At 34.6% G+C, this 22,535-nt stretch overlaps 1 protein-coding gene across 1 annotated transcript in view; it reads left to right on the top strand.

The window, feature by feature from the left end:
- The window catches only part of SPATA16 (spermatogenesis associated 16), a 222,107-nt gene that overhangs the window by 34,528 nt on the left and 165,044 nt on the right, over positions 1-22,535 (top strand). Inside the window, exon 2 of the mRNA XM_067737145.1 lies at positions 20,029-20,174. Within this exon, the coding sequence (XP_067593246.1) occupies positions 20,029-20,174 (146 nt within the window). The remainder of the gene's footprint in view (positions 1-20,028; positions 20,175-22,535) is intronic.

Below are 22,535 nucleotides of genomic sequence, written 5' to 3'. Positions count from 1 at the left end.
AGGTATCACATGTAGGCCAGAAATGTAAAATGGGTTTGTGCCGCAAACTTTTCTAAGTTCTTGTAATTAGTGTAACCATAATAGATGGAAAGTAATGGCAAGATTTCCTTCTTCTCATCTGCAGACCTGTTTCCTTCTATTCATCATCACCAAAGGCTAGTGTGAAAGATAGCCTAAAGGTTGGGCATTGGAGAGTCTGCAGCTGCTCAATGGGTATTTTTGGAAAGTGATGTGGCATCAGGGCTCACCAGGACCCTGAAGGAAGATCTGCAATACTAATTCGGGGAAAAGCAGTTCTCATTCATTTGGCTTTTTCTGATATCATTTCTTGGCAGTAAAAAGAGGCTAAGCTAATGTGCAAATCTGACAATTGGGAAGTCGATGAGTTAAAATAGTACTTGATATCATCTCTCCCTTCTGGTCATCTGGCGTCTGTGCTATTTTGAATATTATCTTCAGTGTTGAAATGATTTTACACGGTCAGAATCACTCAGGTACGGTCCACAGTAAATATGATGTGGCAACAACGAAAATCAGAATCAATGCATGTTTCTAGTTGGTTCAGCCTTCAAATATATTTAACCAGTTGGTGTGTTTTTTATACAAAGAACTCCCCATCCTAAGGATATGTTGCTTTTAACTGTTTTTCTTTTTTCCCTCAATACATTTGTCCTTTTAACTTTGCCCTGACTGATAAGGGGCAGATTCCTATAGAAAGATATACACACTTCCTGTCTGAGACCCAGCACTATAGTACCAGCACTGTAGTAGCCAGCATTTAAATAGTACTAGATTATTTTTAAATGCAGTAATTTACCTATATATAAAATAAATAACTAATAAGAACCTACTGTATAGCACAGGGAATTCTATTCAATACTCTGTAATGACCTATATGTGAATAGAATCTAAAAAAAGAGTAGATATATGTTTATGTATAACTAACTCACTTTGCTGTATACCTGAAACTAACACAACATTGTAAATCAACTAGACTCCAATAATAATTTAAATAAATAAATAAATAAAATGCAGTAGTTAAGAGAACACCCTCTGGGCTCTCAGTTATGTGCATTTGAATCCAAGATTAGTTGTTTACTATGGCTTTGTGACCTTGAGGAAGTTATTTAAACTGCCTACACCTGAATTCATCTATCAAGTGAAAATAATAAGGTGAAAATAATATTGTATCTCTCTTATAAGGTAATACAAGTAAAGGGCTTAGCAGAATTCATGGCATATGAAATAAGTTTCATTTATTACTATAAGAATATTATTAACAAATTTAAGTTACATTATAGTATAAGTCACTACAGAAGTGTTATAATTATCACATTTCCTCATGAATTTTCTCCCCTCACATATGACTAGCTAAAATATTGAGGTAGAAATATATTTTCTCCTTCATACATTTTTCTCCTAGGGGTTCCTGCTATTAGTTAGCATATAGACACAGACAGGAGATGGGAAGTGTTGTCTTTGTGTTAAACCTGTATTTCCCAAACAAGTTTAATACAGAAACTCACTTCCTATTTGTCTGGGTGAATCTTTCCCTTTCTTTCAGAAACGGAAAACATTTTCACAGAGCCTTTAGGAGACTCTGATGCCAGGGTATTATTAGTGAGAGAGAAAGTAATCGTTCCCTTCTTATGCACTTGGACTGAGAGCCATCAAAGTAAGGTATCCCCTGTTCTCACATCCCTTGAAATCCTGATAAGTTCTCTAGCAAAAGTAGTCCTTTCTGTAATGTCTCACCACCTGCTCTGGGAAACAGTATGCCCACTTTTACGCTGAAACTTCAGTGGTTGTGCTTTAAAGAAAGTTTTATCCTTGTATGGAGGAATGACTTGTGTGTACTATAAAAACTTTTCTCTGCATAGATCCATAAATATTGCTTTAAATCCCTTTCAGGAATTCAGATCCTCTTATCATTGCTTTTATGCCTCTTTTTCCCCTAAAATATTTAAACTTGGAAACGATACTATTTTTACTAAACTCTCACCCTTTCTACTTTTTTTCAACTAACGTCATGAGAGAGAGATGAACTCTAATTTGTAACATGAACTATATACATTTGGAATCAGCAAGCAAACCTTGTGAACAAAACATTTCAGAAAGAAACATACAAAGATAGGGGAAACATACTGAATTTGAAATGAGAAGAATTATTTTTAGTTTCTTCCACGGCTATTTATGAACCCTGTGACCTTGGGCAGGTTACCAGATTTCTCTGAATCTCAGTTTTATAACCCACAAAATGGGACTCAGTGGCTGCCTGACCTGCTTCTTAGAGCTTTGGTGAAGAGATAATGTATACAAGGGTTATATAAATTCGAAATTCCCATGCAAATATTTTTAGTAGTACAGGATTAACTGTTCAGCTGCTCTCCAGAAACCCCCTTGAAAGGTTCTGAAGAGTTGCTGCCCTCATAACCGGGGATCATGCACTGCCCTGCCATGTTCACTACTGCCAGAACATCATACACCACATAATCTTTCTTTTGACATTCGAATATACTGATAAGAGAGGGATTATGCAAAAACATGCTGACATTTTACCTGAAAGATAAGTGAATAATTTTCCTTTATCCTATTTTTAAGAGCAAACTCTTAAAAAAGTCACAATACTGATTAATATAATCCCCTCATCTACATAATATAATATATTCTTCAAACTTTTTACTATCCCTGACTGGCTATAAAATCTCAGCTATTTTAAATGATTTTTTTTCAGATTTATAACATTCTATAAAAATTTTAGGTACAAAAAAATATTTTCTACTGAGCTAAAACTGGCCTAGCCTCATGTGTGTTTCTTTAAAAGCTTTATTCTCCATGGCCTAACATCAAGGTGTTAGTTTAAACATGTATTCTGAGAAGGAAAATATCCACTGGTATTGCTAATGTAAGAAAAAAAACAAACTTTATACTAACCAGAATTTTACACCTGACATAACAGTATGGATTAAATGATCCCAGAGCTCCATTCTTTCTGGGCCTAGAAAAAAAAAAATCTCTTGACATCCACAAGCATTAATTTCTAGTATGCTTTAAATATGCAAATAAACATCTCTGAATGTTTAAAAAGAGAATTTTAAGAGACAGTGAGACATACCTGGATTTGACTAACTTAATAGTAACATGAGTAACATATACACTGAAATAGAGTATATCAGCTCACACCAATAATATAACTACATTGCCTTCTGATCAGATGTGCTAACCCTGCTTCTTCCTCTCCTCAAATTCTTTTTAGAAACATTTATCTCAAAATTGAGGTATTAACCAGATGCCAGCCCCACTTGAACTAAGAAGGAAGGAAGATGGAAGTTGCCTTAGGATAGCATTTCCCAAAATGAATTTCACAAAATTCTAGGCCCTCAAGATGTTCTTTTTAAAAAAATGAGTTTGTTGCAGGAAGGGAATTCTATGGACAAATAAGTTTGTAAAATATTGTATGCCGTATCTTCCTCTTAGATATTTGCATGTCTTAGTATACATTAGCATGTTAAGTAGTTTTAATAGCTCTAAACTACTAAAACTACTTAACATATCACCTGCTTATTTGATCTGAGAAACGTTTTTGATCTAATAACTCCTTAACTTTCTGTGGAACATACAATTTCAGAACTGTTTCTGTTCTGAAGGAACCTGTGGTACTGAAAGAAAAGGAAAAAACCAGTGGTAGTAGAGACCCAGACTTTTATCTTGTATCATAACCCACGTGGCAGACCTTCACATGAGGGTGAATGGATGAGGAATTTGAAAAAATAATTTAGAATTTAGAGAAAGAAATCTATTTCTCTCCTTGTAGTAGATTAAACTATTGGTTCCAATTCTTCTCTCCCACCCCCACCCAGTCATAGCATTATTCATCCACATCCCACCAGTCTCAGTCCTTGACATGGGGCTTGGCCATGTGACTTGCTTTGGCCAATGGGATGGGAGTGGACCTGAAATGATTGAGGCTTTAAACGTGCTTGTCCAGTTGTCTTACTCTCTTCTACTCCTGCCTTTTCCATGAGAAGATCATGTCTCAGATAGCTGCTGTTATAAGCCCTAGTTAACCTAGGGTTAACTACCATCTTAGAGCCAAGCCTAGCTGAACATAGCCTAGATTGGCCAACCTTAGCCAACCTAAAGGTGTGTGGACAATAAATAATTGCATATTGTTGTATGCCAGTGAGTTTAGGGGCTAGTTTGTTCTACGGTGTTTTCATGGCAATTGCCGAATTATATACTGCTCCACAGGAGTTTGCTCCTAAATAATTAATACTGCTATAAATGTCCTTAACAGCTAAAAGAGAACACGGTAATGAAATCAAGTGATGTATCATAGGGCACTGAATTTGTGGATCATTGTTTTATTAATTCCCTTTATTCTTAAATTCTTGAAAATGATGTCCTGTCAAAAGCATAAAATTTTTTGATATCTTACTTCTCTTAGTACGGTTATCCCAACAGTTTTAAAGAAAATATACCCTCCCAGACAGCTCAGCTTTCCCCACTTAAACAAAACGAAGTAATGAAAAACATTTAATTGACATGAATATAAATTTTAAAAGAAATACGTCTGCAGTTTAATATATTAAAACCAAGGATTCCACAGAAACCCCAATTATTATCGAATGTCCTCAAAATACTAATTTTAGTTTTACTGCTATTCAGCAAAGGGGATGAAGAAGTACATCAAAAACTCTCCTGCCTAAGGAACTAGTCATTCTGACATGACAAACTTTGGCCCAGCAGGCACCTCACTGCTACCCGCGAGGCCTTCATCCCTGGACCCCAGACAAAGACCCTGTGTTCTTGACAAGAACTGTGCTCTTTTTCTCCCCAGAGCACCTCCATTCTCTCTTCTTTTTCTCATTTTTGTGCATCATCTCTCATCCTTCTCCTCTCCATTTCTACACGTTCTAGATTCCTCTGCTTCTAGTCATCCCTCTTTCTATAAAATGGGTGATTGTAGGAATTAAGTGATTCTTGGATATAAAAGTGCCTTCCCTGGTTGCTCAACAAATATTGATTTATCTCTCTATTTTCCTGACTATCCTACCTATCCTACCAATTCCATAATGGTAGTCCAGCCAGCTACAGATAGATAGATACATACATACATACACAGATATCTATATCTCACTAGACTACTATATAATCTGTCTCACTGCATGTATGAATATGAAAGAAGTAGTCATAAATAAGAAACCAGCGTTAACGATAACTGTTGGGATTCACATCTGTCCTTCTAGGATTTGACTCTGACTCACATGGCCAGCTAAGGAACACACTATCTAAGAAAAACAGGATCTAGGTGAGACAGCAGATCTGGATTTGAATCATAGCTTTAGAACTTACTGTCTGCTAAGTTAGTACCCTCTCTTCAACCCAATTTGCTCACCTGAAAATTGGGAGTAATAATATTTAATAGGATACCATCTATAAAAGATAATATCTAATGGAATACTATATATGAAGAGCTTAGCAAAATGCTAAACACACAGCCAGCACTCAATAAATGCTAACTATTATAATTATTGTACAAGAGCTGAGTTTGTAAGTCATAGTATATTTACTTTATAATATAAACACCTTGAAACAAGCACACTATTAACATTATCTTCATTTTAAAATCACTACCTTTATGAGCTGAAATGCAGAGACAAGAAAAAAGGAAGATTTATTATATTAATTCATCTCACTCCCACCATGTTTCTAATCTGCTTTACACATCAGATAGCTAGAGTTTAGGGGTATCCCTGAAAAAAAAAAAAACTGAAGATTAATGTGTATCATTTACATGCTTCAGAGCATAAGCAAATTACTGGCTGGTCAGATCAAGGTGAAACACAGTGGAATGCACTCACTATAGCCACGCCTCTATTTTAAGGCTATCTGTAAGGAAAAAAAAAAAAAAGATTGAAGCATAGCTATTTTAACAAATAGGAGTAGGAGTGATTAATTACTTTTTACTGTCATTCAACAGTGTGTCACCCAGGGAGCAACCTCATTTCTCCAATTCCGCTATAAATTTAACAGTGGTCACATCATGGCCTACTTGGCTGAAAAGCATTGCTCCTGAAACCCTGATGGTACTTTTAAGTCTGCTGATGTGTGAACATAATTCTCTGTGTCTCTTAGCTCCACATACCCTGTCTCTCCCAGGGAGACACTTTAGTAGATCTATGTGGCACCATGTGGAAAGTTACAAGGGACGAGCTCTCTGATTCTTTCCTCTTTCATGTAACAAGATGAGATAAAATTTAAAACCAATGGGTGTTATTCTACGGTGTAGATATTCTTTCCACTCTGTTAAGGGAATATAAAAAGATATTTATTAAAATTGAAAACTATTAGTTATGGGACCATTGCAGCCCGAACATTTAGTTTGGTATATAAAAAGGGATTGTAAAGATCCCATTGAAAAATTTGCAGGATAGGATGGTGGCTAGCCATTGTGCCTAAAGCCCATCCCTCTATTTGCAGTAACCCACAGGAAGAAGTTTCTAAAAAGTAGGATCATCGCAAAGGCCTGCCAGACAACCAGGCAGAATTTCCAAAAAACAAACCCTCAAGGAAGAGCAGATGATGAAAAGTAGATTATCGCCTATATCTACTGCATGCCCAACTCAGAGACTCATGTTCAAGGACTCATTTCTGGGGCTCTAAGTACTATTTCATCCCCTAATTCCAGTATTAGTACTCTCTTTTTGTATCTATGCATAAATGTTAATCCCTTCAACATTTAAGAAGTGGAAATGGACAAGAAATGGTTTATTTCACCTTGAGATATGAAGTTAATGAGAAGAAGAGGTGGTGAAAGAAAGAGCAGTGAACTCTGGAGGTTGAAATTTCTTTGGTTTTTGTTTTTTTCTCCTTACAATTCTCCCAGCAAAGAAAGTTCTATAGGTAAGTTCTAACAGTACCAAGGTGAGCTGCAAGGAGAACCAAGAAGAAGCTACCAACCCAGTCTCTAGTAAACATTTGGCGTGGACCAGGCTCCTGCGCAGTCAGACCTTAAGAAAGATTCTACATGGTGGAAAAAAAAAAAAAAAGGAAGCATTAAACTCAGGTGGAATACTGAAGTCATGTTTTCCAAGAGAAAACCACTGGAAGTTTTCATCAGCAGTTCTACTGAATGTCCAACAGAGGTGTTAGGTACTAAGATTTAAAAAAAAAAAAAAAGAAAATTCAGGAACAGAATAATTTAGGACAATGAGCCTGATGTGGAGGAAAGAGGACTTTCCATTAAAAAAAAAAAATCAGTTTTAGCCCCTGTTAACTGGGAAAATCACTAGACTTCTCTTAGCATAAGATTCTTTTTTCTTTTTTAAAAAAATTATATAAGTTTCAGGAGGTTATCATTATAATTCAACATCTGTATACTACAAAGTGGTCACCAGCACAAGTCTATTTACCATCCATCACCATGCAGTTGACTTTCTTCACCCATAGGTTTTAATACCTGTCAAATGGGAAAATTTGTTTTATCTACTTTGTGGAGATACTAAAAAGTTAGATGTAATTATATACATGAAAATCTCTTAGAAATTTTAAAAATTCACGAGTAAAGGAGTCTTTAATATCTTTCCTGTTTTAGAGATTGTCCTCTGTATTTCTGATTTGACACTATCACTTATTGATTCTTGTTGCTTCCAGTTTAAAATTATGCTGCAATTTAATTTTTGATTTCTTTATAATTTATTTTCTTCAATTTCCTAATCTCACTGTTTCAAAATAACAAATGTATACTGCCTTTACAAATTATCTTTTCTATTTAGATTCAAGGGAACATCTTCAGAATTCAGTGCTAGAACAGGGAAAGAAATGCAGAACATGCCAAAACACCAGGCATCCAAGACTGATCTCACAGAAATTAACAAGAAAAAGAGTAAGAGCATAAAAGACAAATGGTAAAAGATCTGACAGATAATCCATAAATAATGAAATATAAATGACTAACAAATATGCAAAAAAAGGTCTAGTCTTACAAGCAACTAAGAAAAGCAGGTGGTAACATTTTAAAGAATAATAAGAAGCCAACACTTTCTTAAAGAGTTACTGGCAAGAAAGATGGAAGTAAAAGCGAATTCTCTTCCTGAGTAAAGCACACAAGCACACAACACACTTCTATATAAGAAAAACTAAAATAAAAGCCCAGGACCAGGTGGCTTCACAGGTGAATTCTATCAAACATTTAGAGAAGAGCTAACACCTCTCCTTCACAAACTCTTCTAAAATATAGCAGAGGGAGGAACACTCTCAAACTCATTCTATGAGGCCACCATCACACTGATAGCAATCAATACCACACAAAGATGTCACAAAAAAAGAAAACTACAGGCCAGTATCACTGATGAACATAGATGCAAAAACCCTCAACAACATACTAGCAAACAGAATCCAACAGCACATGAAAAGGAACATACACTATGATCAAGTGGGGTTTATCCGAGGAATGCAAGGATTCTTCAATATATGCAAATCAATCAATGTGATACACCATATTAACAAACTGAAGAAGAAAAACCGTATGATCATCTCAATAGATGCAGAAAAAGCTTTCAACAAAATTCAACACCCATTTATGATAAAAACCCTCCAGAAAGTAGGCATAGAGGGAACTTACCTCAACATAATAAAGGCCATATATAACAAACCCACAGCCAACATCGTTCTCAATGGTGAAACACTGAAACCATTTCCTCTAAGATCAGGAACAAGACAAGGTTGTCCACTCTTACCACTATTATTCAACATAGTATTGGAAGTTTCAGCCACAGCAACCAGAGAAGAAAAAGAAATAAAATGAATCCAAATCGGAAAAGTAGAAGTAAAACTGTCACTGTTTGCAGATGACATGATACTCTACATAGAGAATCCTAAAGATGCTACCAGAAGACTATGAGAGCTTATCAATGAATTTGGTAAAGTAGCAGGATACAAAATTAATGCACAGAAATATCTTGCATTCCTATATACTAATGATGAAAAATCTGAAAGAGAAATTAAGGAAACACTCCCAAAAAGATATTTTATTCTTTTTGTTGCACTTTTTGCCACAAAAAGAATAAAATATCTAGGAATAAACCTACCTAAGGAGACAAAAGACCTGTATGCAGAAAACTATAAGACACTGATGAAATAAATTAAAGATGATACAAACAGATGGAGAGATATACCATGTCCTTGGATTGGAAGAATCAACACTGTGAAAATTACTATACTACCCAAAGCAATCTACAGATTCAATACAATCCCTATCAAACTACCACTGGCACTTTTCACAGAACTAGCACAAAAATTTTCACAGTTTGTATGGAAACACAAAAGACCCCAAATAGCCAAAGCAATCTTGGGAATGAAAAATGGAGCTGGAGGAATCAGGCTCCCGGACTTCAGACTATACTACAAAGCTACAGTAATCAAGACAGTATGGTACTGGCACAAAAACAGAAATATAGATCAGTGGAACACGATAGAAAGCACAGAGATAAACCCACACACATATGGTCACCTTATCTTTGATAAAGGAGGCAAGAATATACAATGGAGAAAAGACAGCCTCTTCAATAAGTGGTGCTTGGAAAACTGGACAACTAAAAATAAAAGAATGAAATTAGAACACTCTGTAACACCATACACAAAGATAAACTCAAAATGGATTAAAGACCTAAATGTAAGGCCAGACACTATAAAACTCTTAGAGAAAACATAGGTAGAACACTCTATGACATAAATCACAGCAAGATCCTTTTTGACCCACCTCCTAGAGAAATGGAAATAAAAACAAAAATAAACAAATGGGACCTAATGAAACTTAAAAGCTTTGGCACAGTAAAGGAAACCATAAACAAGATGAAAAGACAACCCTCAAAATGGAAGAAAATATTTGCAAACCAAGCAACTGACAATGAATTAATGTCCATAATTTACAAGCAGCTCATACAGCTCAATATTGAAAAAACAAACAACCCAATCCAAAAATGGGCAGAAGATCTAAATAGACATTTCTTCAAAGAAATACACAGGTTGCCAACAAACACATGAAAGGATGCTCAATATCACTAATCATTAGAGAAAAGCAAATCAAAACTACATTGAGGTATCACCTCACACCAGTCAGAATGGCCATCATGAAAAACTCTACAAACACTAAATGCTGGAGAGGGTGTGGAGAAAAGGGAACCCTCTTGCACTGTTGGTGGGAATGTAAATGGATACAGCCACTATGGAGAACAGTATGTAGGTTCCTTAAAAAACTAAAAATAGAACTACCATTTGACCCAGCAATCTCACTACTGGGCCTATACCCTGAGAAAACCATAATTCAAAAAGAGTCATGTACCACAGTGTTCACTGCAGCCCTATTTACAACAACCAGGACATGGAAGCAACCTAAGTGTCCATCCAGAGATGAAGGGATAAAGAAGATATGGCACATATATACAATGAAATATTACTCAGGCACAAAAAGAAATGAAATTGAATTACTTGTAGTGAGGTGGATGGATCTAGAGTCAGTCATACAGAGTGAAGGAAGTCAGAAAGAGAAAATCAAATACTGTACGCTAACACATATATATGGAATGTAAAAAAAAAAAAAGTTTCTGAAGAACCTAGGGGCAGGACAGGAATAAAGACACAGACATAGAGAATGGACTTGAGGACACAGGGAGGGGGAAGTGTAAGCTGGGATGAAGTGACAGAGTGGCATGGACATATATACACTACAAAATGTGAAATAGGTAGTGGGAAGCGACATAGCACAGGGAGATCCGCTAGGTGCTTTGTGAACACCTATAGGGGTGGGATAGGGAGGGTGGGGATATGGGGATATATGTATACGTATAGGTGATTCACTTTGTTATACAGCAGAAAGTAACACAACATTGTAAAGCAATTATACTCCAATAAAGATGTTAAAAGAAAAAATAAATAAATGAATTAAGTATTAAGTAAAGATACTAGTTAAAAAAAAATTACAGAGAAACAAAGCAAAAACCCTAAAACCCTTAGGAAAGAAGGGGGGGGGGAATAACAAAGCCAACATAAAAACCAAAATCAATGAATTAGGAAGCAGAATAGCAGAATTAATAAATTAATCTAAGAGTGTGTTGCTTTTTAAAAAACAAAATAATCAAACCCCTACTATTCTAATTAATAAACAAACAGAGAAAACAAAACTATATAGCACCAAGAGTGAAAAGGGGAATGACACCACTGGTACAACAGGCATTTAAAATGTTCTAAGAATATAATGTTCTTCACTGTAATGACGGATTTTAGAGTCTGAATGAAATTGGTAATTTTCTAGGAAAATATAAATTAACAAAATTGATACACAACACTGAAAACCTACACAGTACAATAATAAAATAAGAAAAAAAAGAGGTGAAATGAGCTAGGCTGAAATTTTTTTAACTATTTATTTCCAAGTGTTCCAGAGTGTTGAAAAGACGGGGATCTTTCCAATCTGTTTTATATAGCTAGCATAAGCCTGACACCAAAACGTGATGAACATAACTCAAAATAAATTATATATTTGGGAAAAAATCTAATTATATATTTACTAAGTGAAAATAAATCAATATGAATTAGAACAGCCCAATTTTAAAATGAATAAAATTCATGAACAGCATACACATACACATGGCCAATAAACATGTGCGGCTGATTTAGTAATCAAATTAAGGTGAGGTGCCTTTGTTACTCATCTGATTAGCAAAGAATAAATAGATTAAAACATCGCTAATACCTAGTGTGCGTGAGGATACAGAAAAACAAGAACTTAAATACCTTGTTGGTAAAAGTGTAAAACTTTTCTGGAGACCACTTTCATGATGTATACTTTCTAAAATATGTTTTTTGGGTTCTAATATATATGCATGACCCAGCAATTCCGATATGTAAGAGTATATTATAACATATAGAATATGAAAATTTAGAAATGGATCAAATGTGTGGGCAAAGATGTATATACAAGGCTGTTCAATGTACCTTATTTATGACATTAAGAACTTTCAGTGTCTCTGGAGAAATTTCTCACTAGGAAAAACATTAAATGGGGATCTGATAAAATTATGCAGCCATTTAAAAAATGGTATAAATCTATATTTATTAATGTCCAAGATACAGTCAAAGAAAGAAACATAATGGTATAGATCATGAATAATATCATTTTCATAAATGGAAGGAGAAAGACATAGATGACAGAGAGATGATAGACAGACAGAGAACTAGCTAAGATAGATATATCCACACCAACATGTAACATCTAACAGTGGTCATTTTTTAATAATAGAATTGTGAATTTTTTCTCTTTATATTTTCTTAATTATCTAAATTTCTAACAGTTTAGTACAGTTCTTTTCATTATCTGTGTTAAAGAACCAATTCTCTTTGGTGTTGGTTTTGTCCCAATCTGTTGTGGAATGATACTTTATTAAACAGAGTAAAAATAAATTACTAGAAAAAAATATGACATAAAAATACAAAAGCTAGGGCTTCCCTGGTGGCGCAGTGGTTGAGAGTCCACCTGCGAATGCAGGGGACACGGGTTCGTGCCCCGGTCCGGGAAGATCCCACATGCCGTGGAGCGGCTGGGCCCATGAGCCATGGCTGCTGAGCCTGGGCGTCTGGAGCCTGTGCTCTGCAACGGGAGAGGCCACAACAGTGAGAGGCCCACGTACCAAAAAAAAAAAAAAAAAAAAGCTAATTTTTATTATAATTCAAGAAATATAATATTTCTCTATCAAACTACTATGAAAGTTTCTAAATGCTTACTCTGTTTCTGTGCTTATCTCATCATGGATCAGTAGCTCATGAACTGACACTGTAGCACTGGTATAGTGATTAAACACACAGACTCTAGGGCCAGACATCTAGGTATGAATCCAAATTACTGTGTGGCCTGAGATGATTACATAACTCTCTAAACTTCAGTTTCCTCTTCTGTAAAATGAGTAATGAGTGCTATGCACTGAATGCTTGTCCCCCCCAAATTCATATGTTGAAACTTAATCATATATGTGATGTTATTTGGAGGTGGGGCCTTTGGGAGGTGATTAGGTCTTGAAGGTGGAGCCCTCCTGAAGAGAATTTGTTCCCTTATAAAAGAGACCCAACTGAGCTCTCTGGTCCTCTCTCTGCCATGGGAGGTTACCATGAGAAGTTGACAATCTGCAACCTGAAAGAGCGCCCTCACCAGAAGTGGACCACACTGCACCCTGATCTTGGACTTCCATGTCTCCAGAACTGTGAGAAGTAAATATTTATTTTTTAAGCCACCCAGTCTATGGTACTTTGTTATAGCAACCTGAACTGACTAGGACAATGGGCATGAAAACAGTGATTATCAAATGAGGTAATAGATGGAGCGCTCTTAGAACACTGCTTGTAACATAATAAGCACTATTTAAATGTTTGCAATTGTCATCATTATAAAAAGAAATAAGAGTTAATAGTAGAGTTAATATTGGGAAATAAAGACAATAATTTAGTAGACAATCTTGAGACACTCTCCCAGAATGCAGTGGTGAAATAAATCAGAGAGCCTAACAGACATGAAGAACAGAGATGGAAATGCAACTTAACTACTTTCTTAAGAAAGAAAACATGGCAGTTGGGATGGGAACAATAGTCAAAGATGTAAGTGAAGAAAACTTTTCTAAGTTAAAACAAAAAACAAGAAACCTGGGTATGGAAACACAAAGACCTTACCTCTTTCCAGGCAAAACAGATGAAAATAGAACACATCTGGATTCATGGTAGCAATAATTTTGAATTACAAGAAGATAGAAAAATATATCACATGCATGGGGAAAACAAAGAAATTTCAACACAGGAAGTTCTTTTAAATTATGTCTAGTTTAATCCAAAAAAGTATTATTTTTTTCCTCCTCTGCATGCTAAATATGAGAACATAAATGGAGAACTATGTGTTTACAGAGAAACGGTTATGTCTCAAGAAACATACACTCAGCCACATTCCTTTACATGTATAAAGTCAGCAAAAATACATTCTCAGTTATGCGTGAGCTCAGAGAAGTTACCATCCACATAACCCCTCTTTGAAAAATTACTTGGAAGTGGGGCTTGCAAACTGAAAGATGTTTAAGAAAAAATAAATAATGAAGTCATAATACAAAAGGACCTGCCACCTTCTCCCTGTGAATATCACTAAGTATAACCCTCACCTCATGGCAAATGTCCTTAAGTAAGAGACCACAATAATGAGAATGTGGAGAAACTGATGCATTCTTTCACAATGGTTGCCAAATAAAACTTCAGAGCAAACTTCATTATGAATTATTACCCTTCATTATAAAAATCAGTCTATAATTTGACAAGAAAAAACCCAAGAAAATTATTTCCCTCAGATATGATTAATCTTCTCATCCCAAATCTCAGTTAAACATGATAATAATTGGCTAAAACAAAAGGAGGGGGATAAAAATGAAAGACACTTAAACCTTAACATGATTATTTTTTAATTAAACTTTACTTTGAGATAACTGTAGATTCTTATGCGGTTGTAGAAAATAATGCAGAGAGATCCCATTTACTCTTTATGCAGTTTTCTCCCACTGGTAAGCTCTTGCAAGACTAGTACCATCACCAAAATATTAAGATTCAGGCATTCCACCAATCTTAAAATTTCTCCAACTTTACTTGTACTCGTGTGTGTGTGTGTGTGTGTGTGTGTGTATGTCTTTACTTCTGTGTATCTACCCACCAAAGTCAAAATACCTTACAGTTTACAGTTCTAACACTACAAGGATTCCTTCCTGTTGTCCTTTTATAACCACAACACCCATTCCATCCCTAACCCCACACAATCACTAATCTGTTCTCTATTCCTATAATTTTGTCATGTAATCATACAGTATATAACCTTTAGGGATGGGGTTTTTTTCACTCAGCATAATTCCCTAGAGATCCACTTAAGTTGTTGCATTATCACTCACTCATTCCTTCTTATAGATGAACAATACTTTACAGTATAGCTGTACCACCACTTTTTTAATCATTCACCATTGAAGGACATCTAGATTGCTTCCAATTTGGGGCTATTATGAATTAACTTGCTATAAACATTCACATATGGATTTCTGTGTGAACATAAGTCTTCATTTCTCTGGGATAAGTGCCTAACGTTGAGTTGTACAGTAGTTGCATGTTTAGTTTTTTAAGCACCCGCCATATTGTTTTCTCCACTGGCTGTACCATTTTACATTCCTGTCAGTAATGTGTGAGTGATCCAACTCCTCACCATTCTCAGATTTTGGTGTTGTCACTATTTTGTATTTTAACCATTCTAATAGGTATGTGGTGATACCTCACTGTAGTTTTAATTTACATTTCTCTGATGACTAATGATGTCAAACAATAAACATGTTGAAGATCTTTTTATGAGCTGATTTGCCATCTGCATGTCCTCTTCAGTGAAAAATCTGTTCATGTCTTTGCCCACTTTCAAATTGGAGTCCTTTTTTTTTCTTAACTGTTGAGTTTTGATTCCATTATGGTAGCGAATATACTCTGAATGATTTCAGTATTTTTCAATTTGTTGACATTTACTTTATTGCCCGTGATATGCTCTATATCGGTGACTTTGCCATGGGTGCTTGAGAAAAATATGTATTCTGCTGCTGTTAGGTGGAGTGTTTTACATATATGTCAATTACCATTGGTTGACTGTGTTGCTCAGATCTTTATGATATTTGCTGATTTTCTTTCTAGTATTTCTATCATTTGCTGAGAGTGGGATATTGAAATATCCAACTATAATTATAACATGAGTATATTTTAATACATTTTAGATTTTAATTGAAAACATAAAAAGAAGCACAGCATATGAAAAAGAAATGCAAAGATTATATATGATACATAATTTATTATAAAAACATGAAAAGGATGTTAGGAATATGTAAAAAATTAATGGCAATTATACATGGTGATAGGGTTATGGGTAACTTACTCTCCATCTTTAGATTTCTTTGTAATTTCCAAAGCAATATAAAAACCTTAAAAATTTCTGATTGGATGAATGATATATACTCTTATTTGTAGCTAACTGATAACTCAAATAATGCCACATTTTTCAAGATTTATTGTTCTCTCCTAGACCTTCAGGGATCACTCAAAATTATGTCCCAGGAATATGGTGGGCAAACACTCACCATACAGTATTCTAATAAGGGAGAATCTATTAGCAATATCAATCTTATTAATGATGATACTAATTAAAGAAAAATGTGTGGCTGTATTTTTAAGAATGGGACCATAATATAATATTTAATCTTGGTTATTTCTGCTATTATTGGGCTTTATATTATTTTTATCTGTGTTTTTAAACAAAACTTGAAATTCCTTTTTGCCACAATTTCTGAAAATAGGTTTGAGATACCTTAGAAAAAGGTTTTATAACTCTGAAGTATTGCCATCCTGTTTTCAGAAAACTATCAAATATATTCTGTAAAGTACGTATTTTTTAATTAAAATTTGAGCTGTGATTCTAATTTACTACTGAAATTTCATTTTAATCTACCTTCTCATGAAAACAACAACAATACACATAAGAGTCTTCACTGCATTTTCCCTTAAATATTATGCTTTTAACTTGTCCATGCTTCATTCAAAAATATTTTAGGCTTCTTTTCAAAACAAAAACTAACACATAATTTTTGTTTCCTAATTCAGTCTTCTCACTGATATACTATACCAGTTAGTTTAAAAGTTTTTATTGCCTTATCTCCATGAGTTATTTCACCAAAAAGGTAAAGTGTATAGCTTTAGACAAATATAATTTGAACTAAGTCACCCTTCCTACATTCAAACACATACATCTCACATTAAAGTTCTTCATCTTCTAGAGAATTAACTTCTCAGTCTCTACAAATGTCTGCATGAAAATTTGAAAATTCAGCAAAATATCTGTAATGTTCTTTATAATCCTGACACCAGTACTTTGTCTATATTTACTATAATTCTACCTTTAACTTCAACATATTTACAACAATTTGCAAAGCTTATTTCAAAGATGCCCCACTTTGGCAAATAAATAAAGCAACCTTTGATAAAATCAGAAAGTACTCTATCTTAGAGTACTTGACTGATAAACCAAGATCACCACAAATATACATAAACCTACCCAGCAGGCTGCCTGTTCTCCCATTTTAATGTGAACTGAAAAATTATCCCTATCTCTCCTTGCTGTCTTATAGTTTGGCTTCATAAAGTATACTCTTTAGTGTGTTAAGATTGATCATTTTATTCCTTTTCTGGCCTTGAATCTCACAGAAGTAGAGAATATTGAAGACATTAGATCAGGCATTTATTCTTCACTTTATCTCAATGTTCATAGGCGAAGTCTTTAATATTATTAAATCTGAAGGTCAGCTTCCTCTTACCATGTAGGATCTGAGTGTCCTTGTAGATGCTACTCCCTGAATGGCCCACATATTCATCTCACAAAAAGTGTGCCTGAGAAAGGAAACATGCCTGCTCCACCACAACAGAGAGGGACACAGCGGAGGAAGGGGCAAAGGACACATACACTGTGGGGCTTGTTTGTTTCTCTTTTGTTTCTTTAAGATGTTATGTGAAAAATCCATGAGATGTGAGCATTTAAGACTTGAAAAAAAATGCTGATTTAATTTAGAGGATAAAATTAATCAAGAGGTTCTAGAATTTTAATATGATGATATGCTGGCAAATAAAACTACATAATTTCTACTCATTTTGTTTTCTACTGATTTGGGCTTTATAAAGAGCTATGTCATCCAAAAACCTTTTTATTTTCCCCCTGAAAAACTGTTGCTTTAGGTATCTCTGGGTCCTACAGGATCAGGTTGGCCCTACAAGATCAGAGGAGAGGTGCGGTCTCAAGCTGTCACGTTCAAACTATAACACTTTCTCTTAAATGATATTTTATTCCAAGTATATTGACATTCGTGAGGTCAGACTCTCAGGAATAGTTACCAAATCAGTGTTAAATGCTTTGTCTCTTTTATTATCAATTTTATTAGGTAATCTTTATAAAGCAACCAGACAACATTGACTGAGGTCATTTACTTTGTATCTTCCACAAGAGTCTTTGCTTTTTTTCCCTCCAAATAATTGAGAACTGTACTCTGAGGACCCTTATAAGAACATAAATAGAATTTGACTCTTTTCTAAAGGATAATTTGAGGGGAAAAACTTTTACATTTGATTGTGTGCATATAGTTCAGGAAAAGGAATAATAGATTACATATCTAAAGAGCTCTTATAATTAGTAAGAAAAAGATTATGGAAATAGGCAAGGAATAGAAAACAGGAATTTACATGGAATTAAAAATAGCCAAAATTTATTTAAAAGACCTATCTAATGCAAATTAAAATGTAAGGGCAGTAATTTTTGTCTGACAATTACTAGTAATTACTCAATAACTATATATTGACTGAATGTATGTATTATAGTAACCAATTTCTGCCATCAAATTGGAAAAGACTTTTAAAAATGATATGAATTCTCAGACTTGACAGGATATCCAGGCAAAAGATAGCAGCACCAGGTAACTACCAATTCAAACTAGGGGTGTTTAACATCTAGATTCACCTTCAGCTCATAGTTGTTGGATAAAATTAAGAAGAGAAATACATTTTCAAACAGAATATAGTCATTCTCAACCCATTTGCACTTTAAAAAATAACTGACAACAATGTTAATGTAAATGAGGTTGCAAGGCAACCTCAACTTACTCTATAAAAGAAAGATTAGGGGACTTCCCTGGTGGCATAGTGGTTAAGAATCCACCTGCCAATACAGGGGTCACAGGTTCGAGCCCTGGTCAGGTAAGATCCCACATGCCGCGGAGCTACCAAGCCCATGCCCAACAGCTACTGAGCCTGCGCTCTAGAGCCCGCGAGCCACAACAGCTGACTGAGCTCGCGTACTGCAACTACCGAAGCCCGCGCGCCTAGAGCCCGTGCTCCGCAACAAGAGAAGCCACCACAATGAGAAGCCCAAGCGCCACAACCAGAGAAAGCCCGTGCGCAGCAACAAAGACCCAACGCAGCCAAAAAAATTTAAAAACAGAAAAATTAGTTTAAATAATATCATTTAAATGAAAAGGATTTAGAATACAAGAAATTTTACACTAAGGTATATATAAATAGATATTAACTCCAAATATTACTATCCCTGGTAAGAAAAGCATAGAGGATATAGAAAAGAGCAAAGAAGCAGATAATCGGAATAAGGTCACTAAACAGAGGTGGAGTTTCTCCTCCCCCATCAGCCTTGATTCTAAGACACAGTAGAAAACTCTGAGGGAAAAAAAAAAAGTGCCGATCTATCCTTGTCATATTATTGACACTTCTTAATGTTTGGGCTTCTCCTCCCAAAATTAATTATTTTCTTCTTCTACAGTTTATCTGTGGTGCCCAGAAACCACTGACTTCCTGGAATTTTTATTAAGAATTCCACATTCCTGCCATGTTTTTCAGATACTGTGGCCTCCGCCAATAAATTCTAATAAATTTTCACTTCTTTTCTTTCAATAACATCCTAGAGAATATGATTCAGACTCAAATTAATCACCGATCATGTTAATGGCTCCTAGGAGTTTACTTCCGATACCCCTTATTATATTAAATCAACTTGATAGTGTGCTAGATCATTGCTCAGCTGGGTTTTCATAAAAGCATTGGTATTTAATATGATTTATATCTGGTTTTCTGCTAATATCTTTGCTTATTGTGTGCTTTATTTTTAAAACAGACATTCTTAGCTAATGGCACCCCTTTAAAATATATCATACTTTAAAAATATTTTACAGGAAGCATTTTACAGTAAAATATGTTACTTATATTACAGTCACTTAATAGTGAACAGGAACAATTTATTTAATTTACAATCAAAATGTTAATATTTGACTTGTAGTTTGGAAAAAGTACATGTAAATATATATGTTTTGCTTGTTTAAAAGATCAATTATATGTCAAGATTATTAGAAAATTTAAAGCACTGTATTTTTTTTAAAGCTTTGCAGCAAAGGGGCAGCTCTGGGAAAACCATTTGAAGCATCTGCTGAAGATGTAGCAAGTGTGGCAAGTTTCATTGAGACAAAGCTTGTTACATGCTATCTACGGATGAGGAAACCTGACCTTGCCCTGAATCATGCGCACAGGTAAAATGAAGTATTAATAACTACAAGTAAGTACTATCCATGCAAGCAGAGGGTATTATGTGAGCCTGTATGATTAACTTATATTCCATTTAAATTTAAAGACAAAACAAAAAACATTTCTTTACTATTCGATTTATGTTAAACGAGGCAATCATAGAGATCACAAAGGGCATCTCAAAACCTAATGGAAGAAAGAGAGCCATAAATAATTATCCATAAAGCCAGACAAAATAAAAAGGCAGATAACTGTAGTAGCAAATTACAGCAGGAAGAAAGGAGGGTACGAATAAGGTTAAGTAAGGAACGAGAAAGATCAGAAGGATTTCCAAAACTGCCCAAAATACAGAGAATGGTAGAAGGAAATTCCAACTGTGAAACATGAGCAAAGACTCGAAAGCTTATCGCTTATTTGGAGATACCATAGCTGAGTCGAAGGATGCTATGCAGGGGTGAATGTGACAGCTGTCCAAAGGTGTAAAACACTTTTTAATCTATGTCCTTAAAGATTTCTTTTATATGTTTCTATCCCTCTTCAGAACTCTGTTTTAGCTTGTGGCTTCCTAGAATCCTCAGCCCTATCTTTGTTTTCTATAAAAATGTCCTGTTTCCTAAAAGTCTTGCTCTTATCATGGGTAATATTCAGGTTAATCTATGGCAAAGATAAAGTGATTATGTTATGTCTTTCAAATAACTCTTTTCTTAGAATTATGAAGCCTCTACCCCTCTCTGCCTGGCTTAGAGTGATTGACCTAAATATTTAGTCTTGTTCATTTTCTGATCTCACACATCCTGGACTTCTTTTGGATACAAATAATAAAACTAATATCAACATGAAAACATAATGCCTGCCCTGTTAATAACCACGAGGAAACACAATTATCAATTATATTAATACTCATTATGTCAGCAGGAGATCTGCCAATATGCTAAAAATCATTTACAACTCTACATCCACAATGATGTAAGAGTTCCGCCAAAGATTCTTCATGGCTCTAAGGAGACCTCAAGCTTGTAGGCTTAAGCTTGACATCAAGGACAACAAAACCACTTTTAATTCATAAGATAACCTGCTTGAAAGAAATTTTCTTGCTTTAAGTAAACTGCAGAACCTAAACACAGATTCTCTTTGACACCAAAGAAAATTAGACTCTAGTTTCTGGAAACACCTTATGCAACCATCATTTTCAAACCCAATATCAGGACATATGGTTATGTCAAAGAATTTCATTCCATTTCCCTTTGAAAAGAAAAAGCCACTTGGGTGACTTGTGAGCTCAATGGAAAAAATTATTTAAAATTGGGAATTGCCCAGAAAATCTATAGGCATACATAAACAACACTGAATTGAGATGCACTTGAAAGTAATTATTTATCACCTTCTCCACGGTTTTCACTACACATAAGAAGTGCCACCAAAATGGCCTGCATATTAAGGCCTCATTAATATCTACTGCGGGCGCGAGCCGCAGCTAATTAATATCTCCTGGATATTAGAATGGTTTGATGGATTTTCAAATCATTTTCAATAATAAAAGGATTCAAAATGGTATGGTCATGTCAATATTTAATTCAGTGTTATAAAAATAAGTAACAAACATTAATCAAAATTGTACTAGAAGAAACAAGGATGCAAGGATTAGTTTCAATAGATTCACTATTTAGGCTTAGAAACTTTTATTTTAAAACTAAGCATGCTCTTTCGAGACCTTGAAAATTACTGAAGGGAGGATATATAATGATGAATAGTAAACTAATCTTCCCCATTATGCTAGGATTAACTTTTGTATCCTTTTTATTCTATTGTAAAATAACTTTTGCTTCTTTTTCTAAGTTGAACATTAAGAAATGGAAATCAATAGAGGTTAAACAGTCAATTCATACAATTAATAATGCACCAACTGAAATAAATCATTTTGCTACCCAGCAAAATGTCATATTGCAGAACTGCAGAAGACAGTGCATATGATTCTAATATTTAAATGTTTTTAAAGATCTCAGATTTTAAAGTAGAGCCTGAAACATAAATATATTTCTCAAAATAAATAAATTAATCAGGATACTCAGTCTATAAATAGCCTACAACCATTATACATTATACATTCAGTTATACACTGAATGCAGAATCTTGCTTTTGTATTATTACCACATTGTGATGGTTGATACTAATCATGGATCAAAATTAAAATATTCCCTTTTTGCATTTATTTGCATTTGCTGAAGCATCCTTTCTTTAATTTTATGTAAATGTGAGGTCTACTGCATATCTTTAGGAGATTTGTTAACACAAAAATTAGTTTGAAAACCATCACATAGTTTTGCTTCTGATAAAAAGTAACTGCATGTTGTTCTGTCATGTAGAAG

Source organism: Pseudorca crassidens, chromosome 5 (assembly GCF_039906515.1).
Source record: "Pseudorca crassidens isolate mPseCra1 chromosome 5, mPseCra1.hap1, whole genome shotgun sequence".
Classification (NCBI taxonomy): Eukaryota; Metazoa; Chordata; class Mammalia; order Artiodactyla; family Delphinidae; genus Pseudorca; species Pseudorca crassidens.
This window is presented reverse-complemented; position numbering and strand designations above follow the sequence as displayed.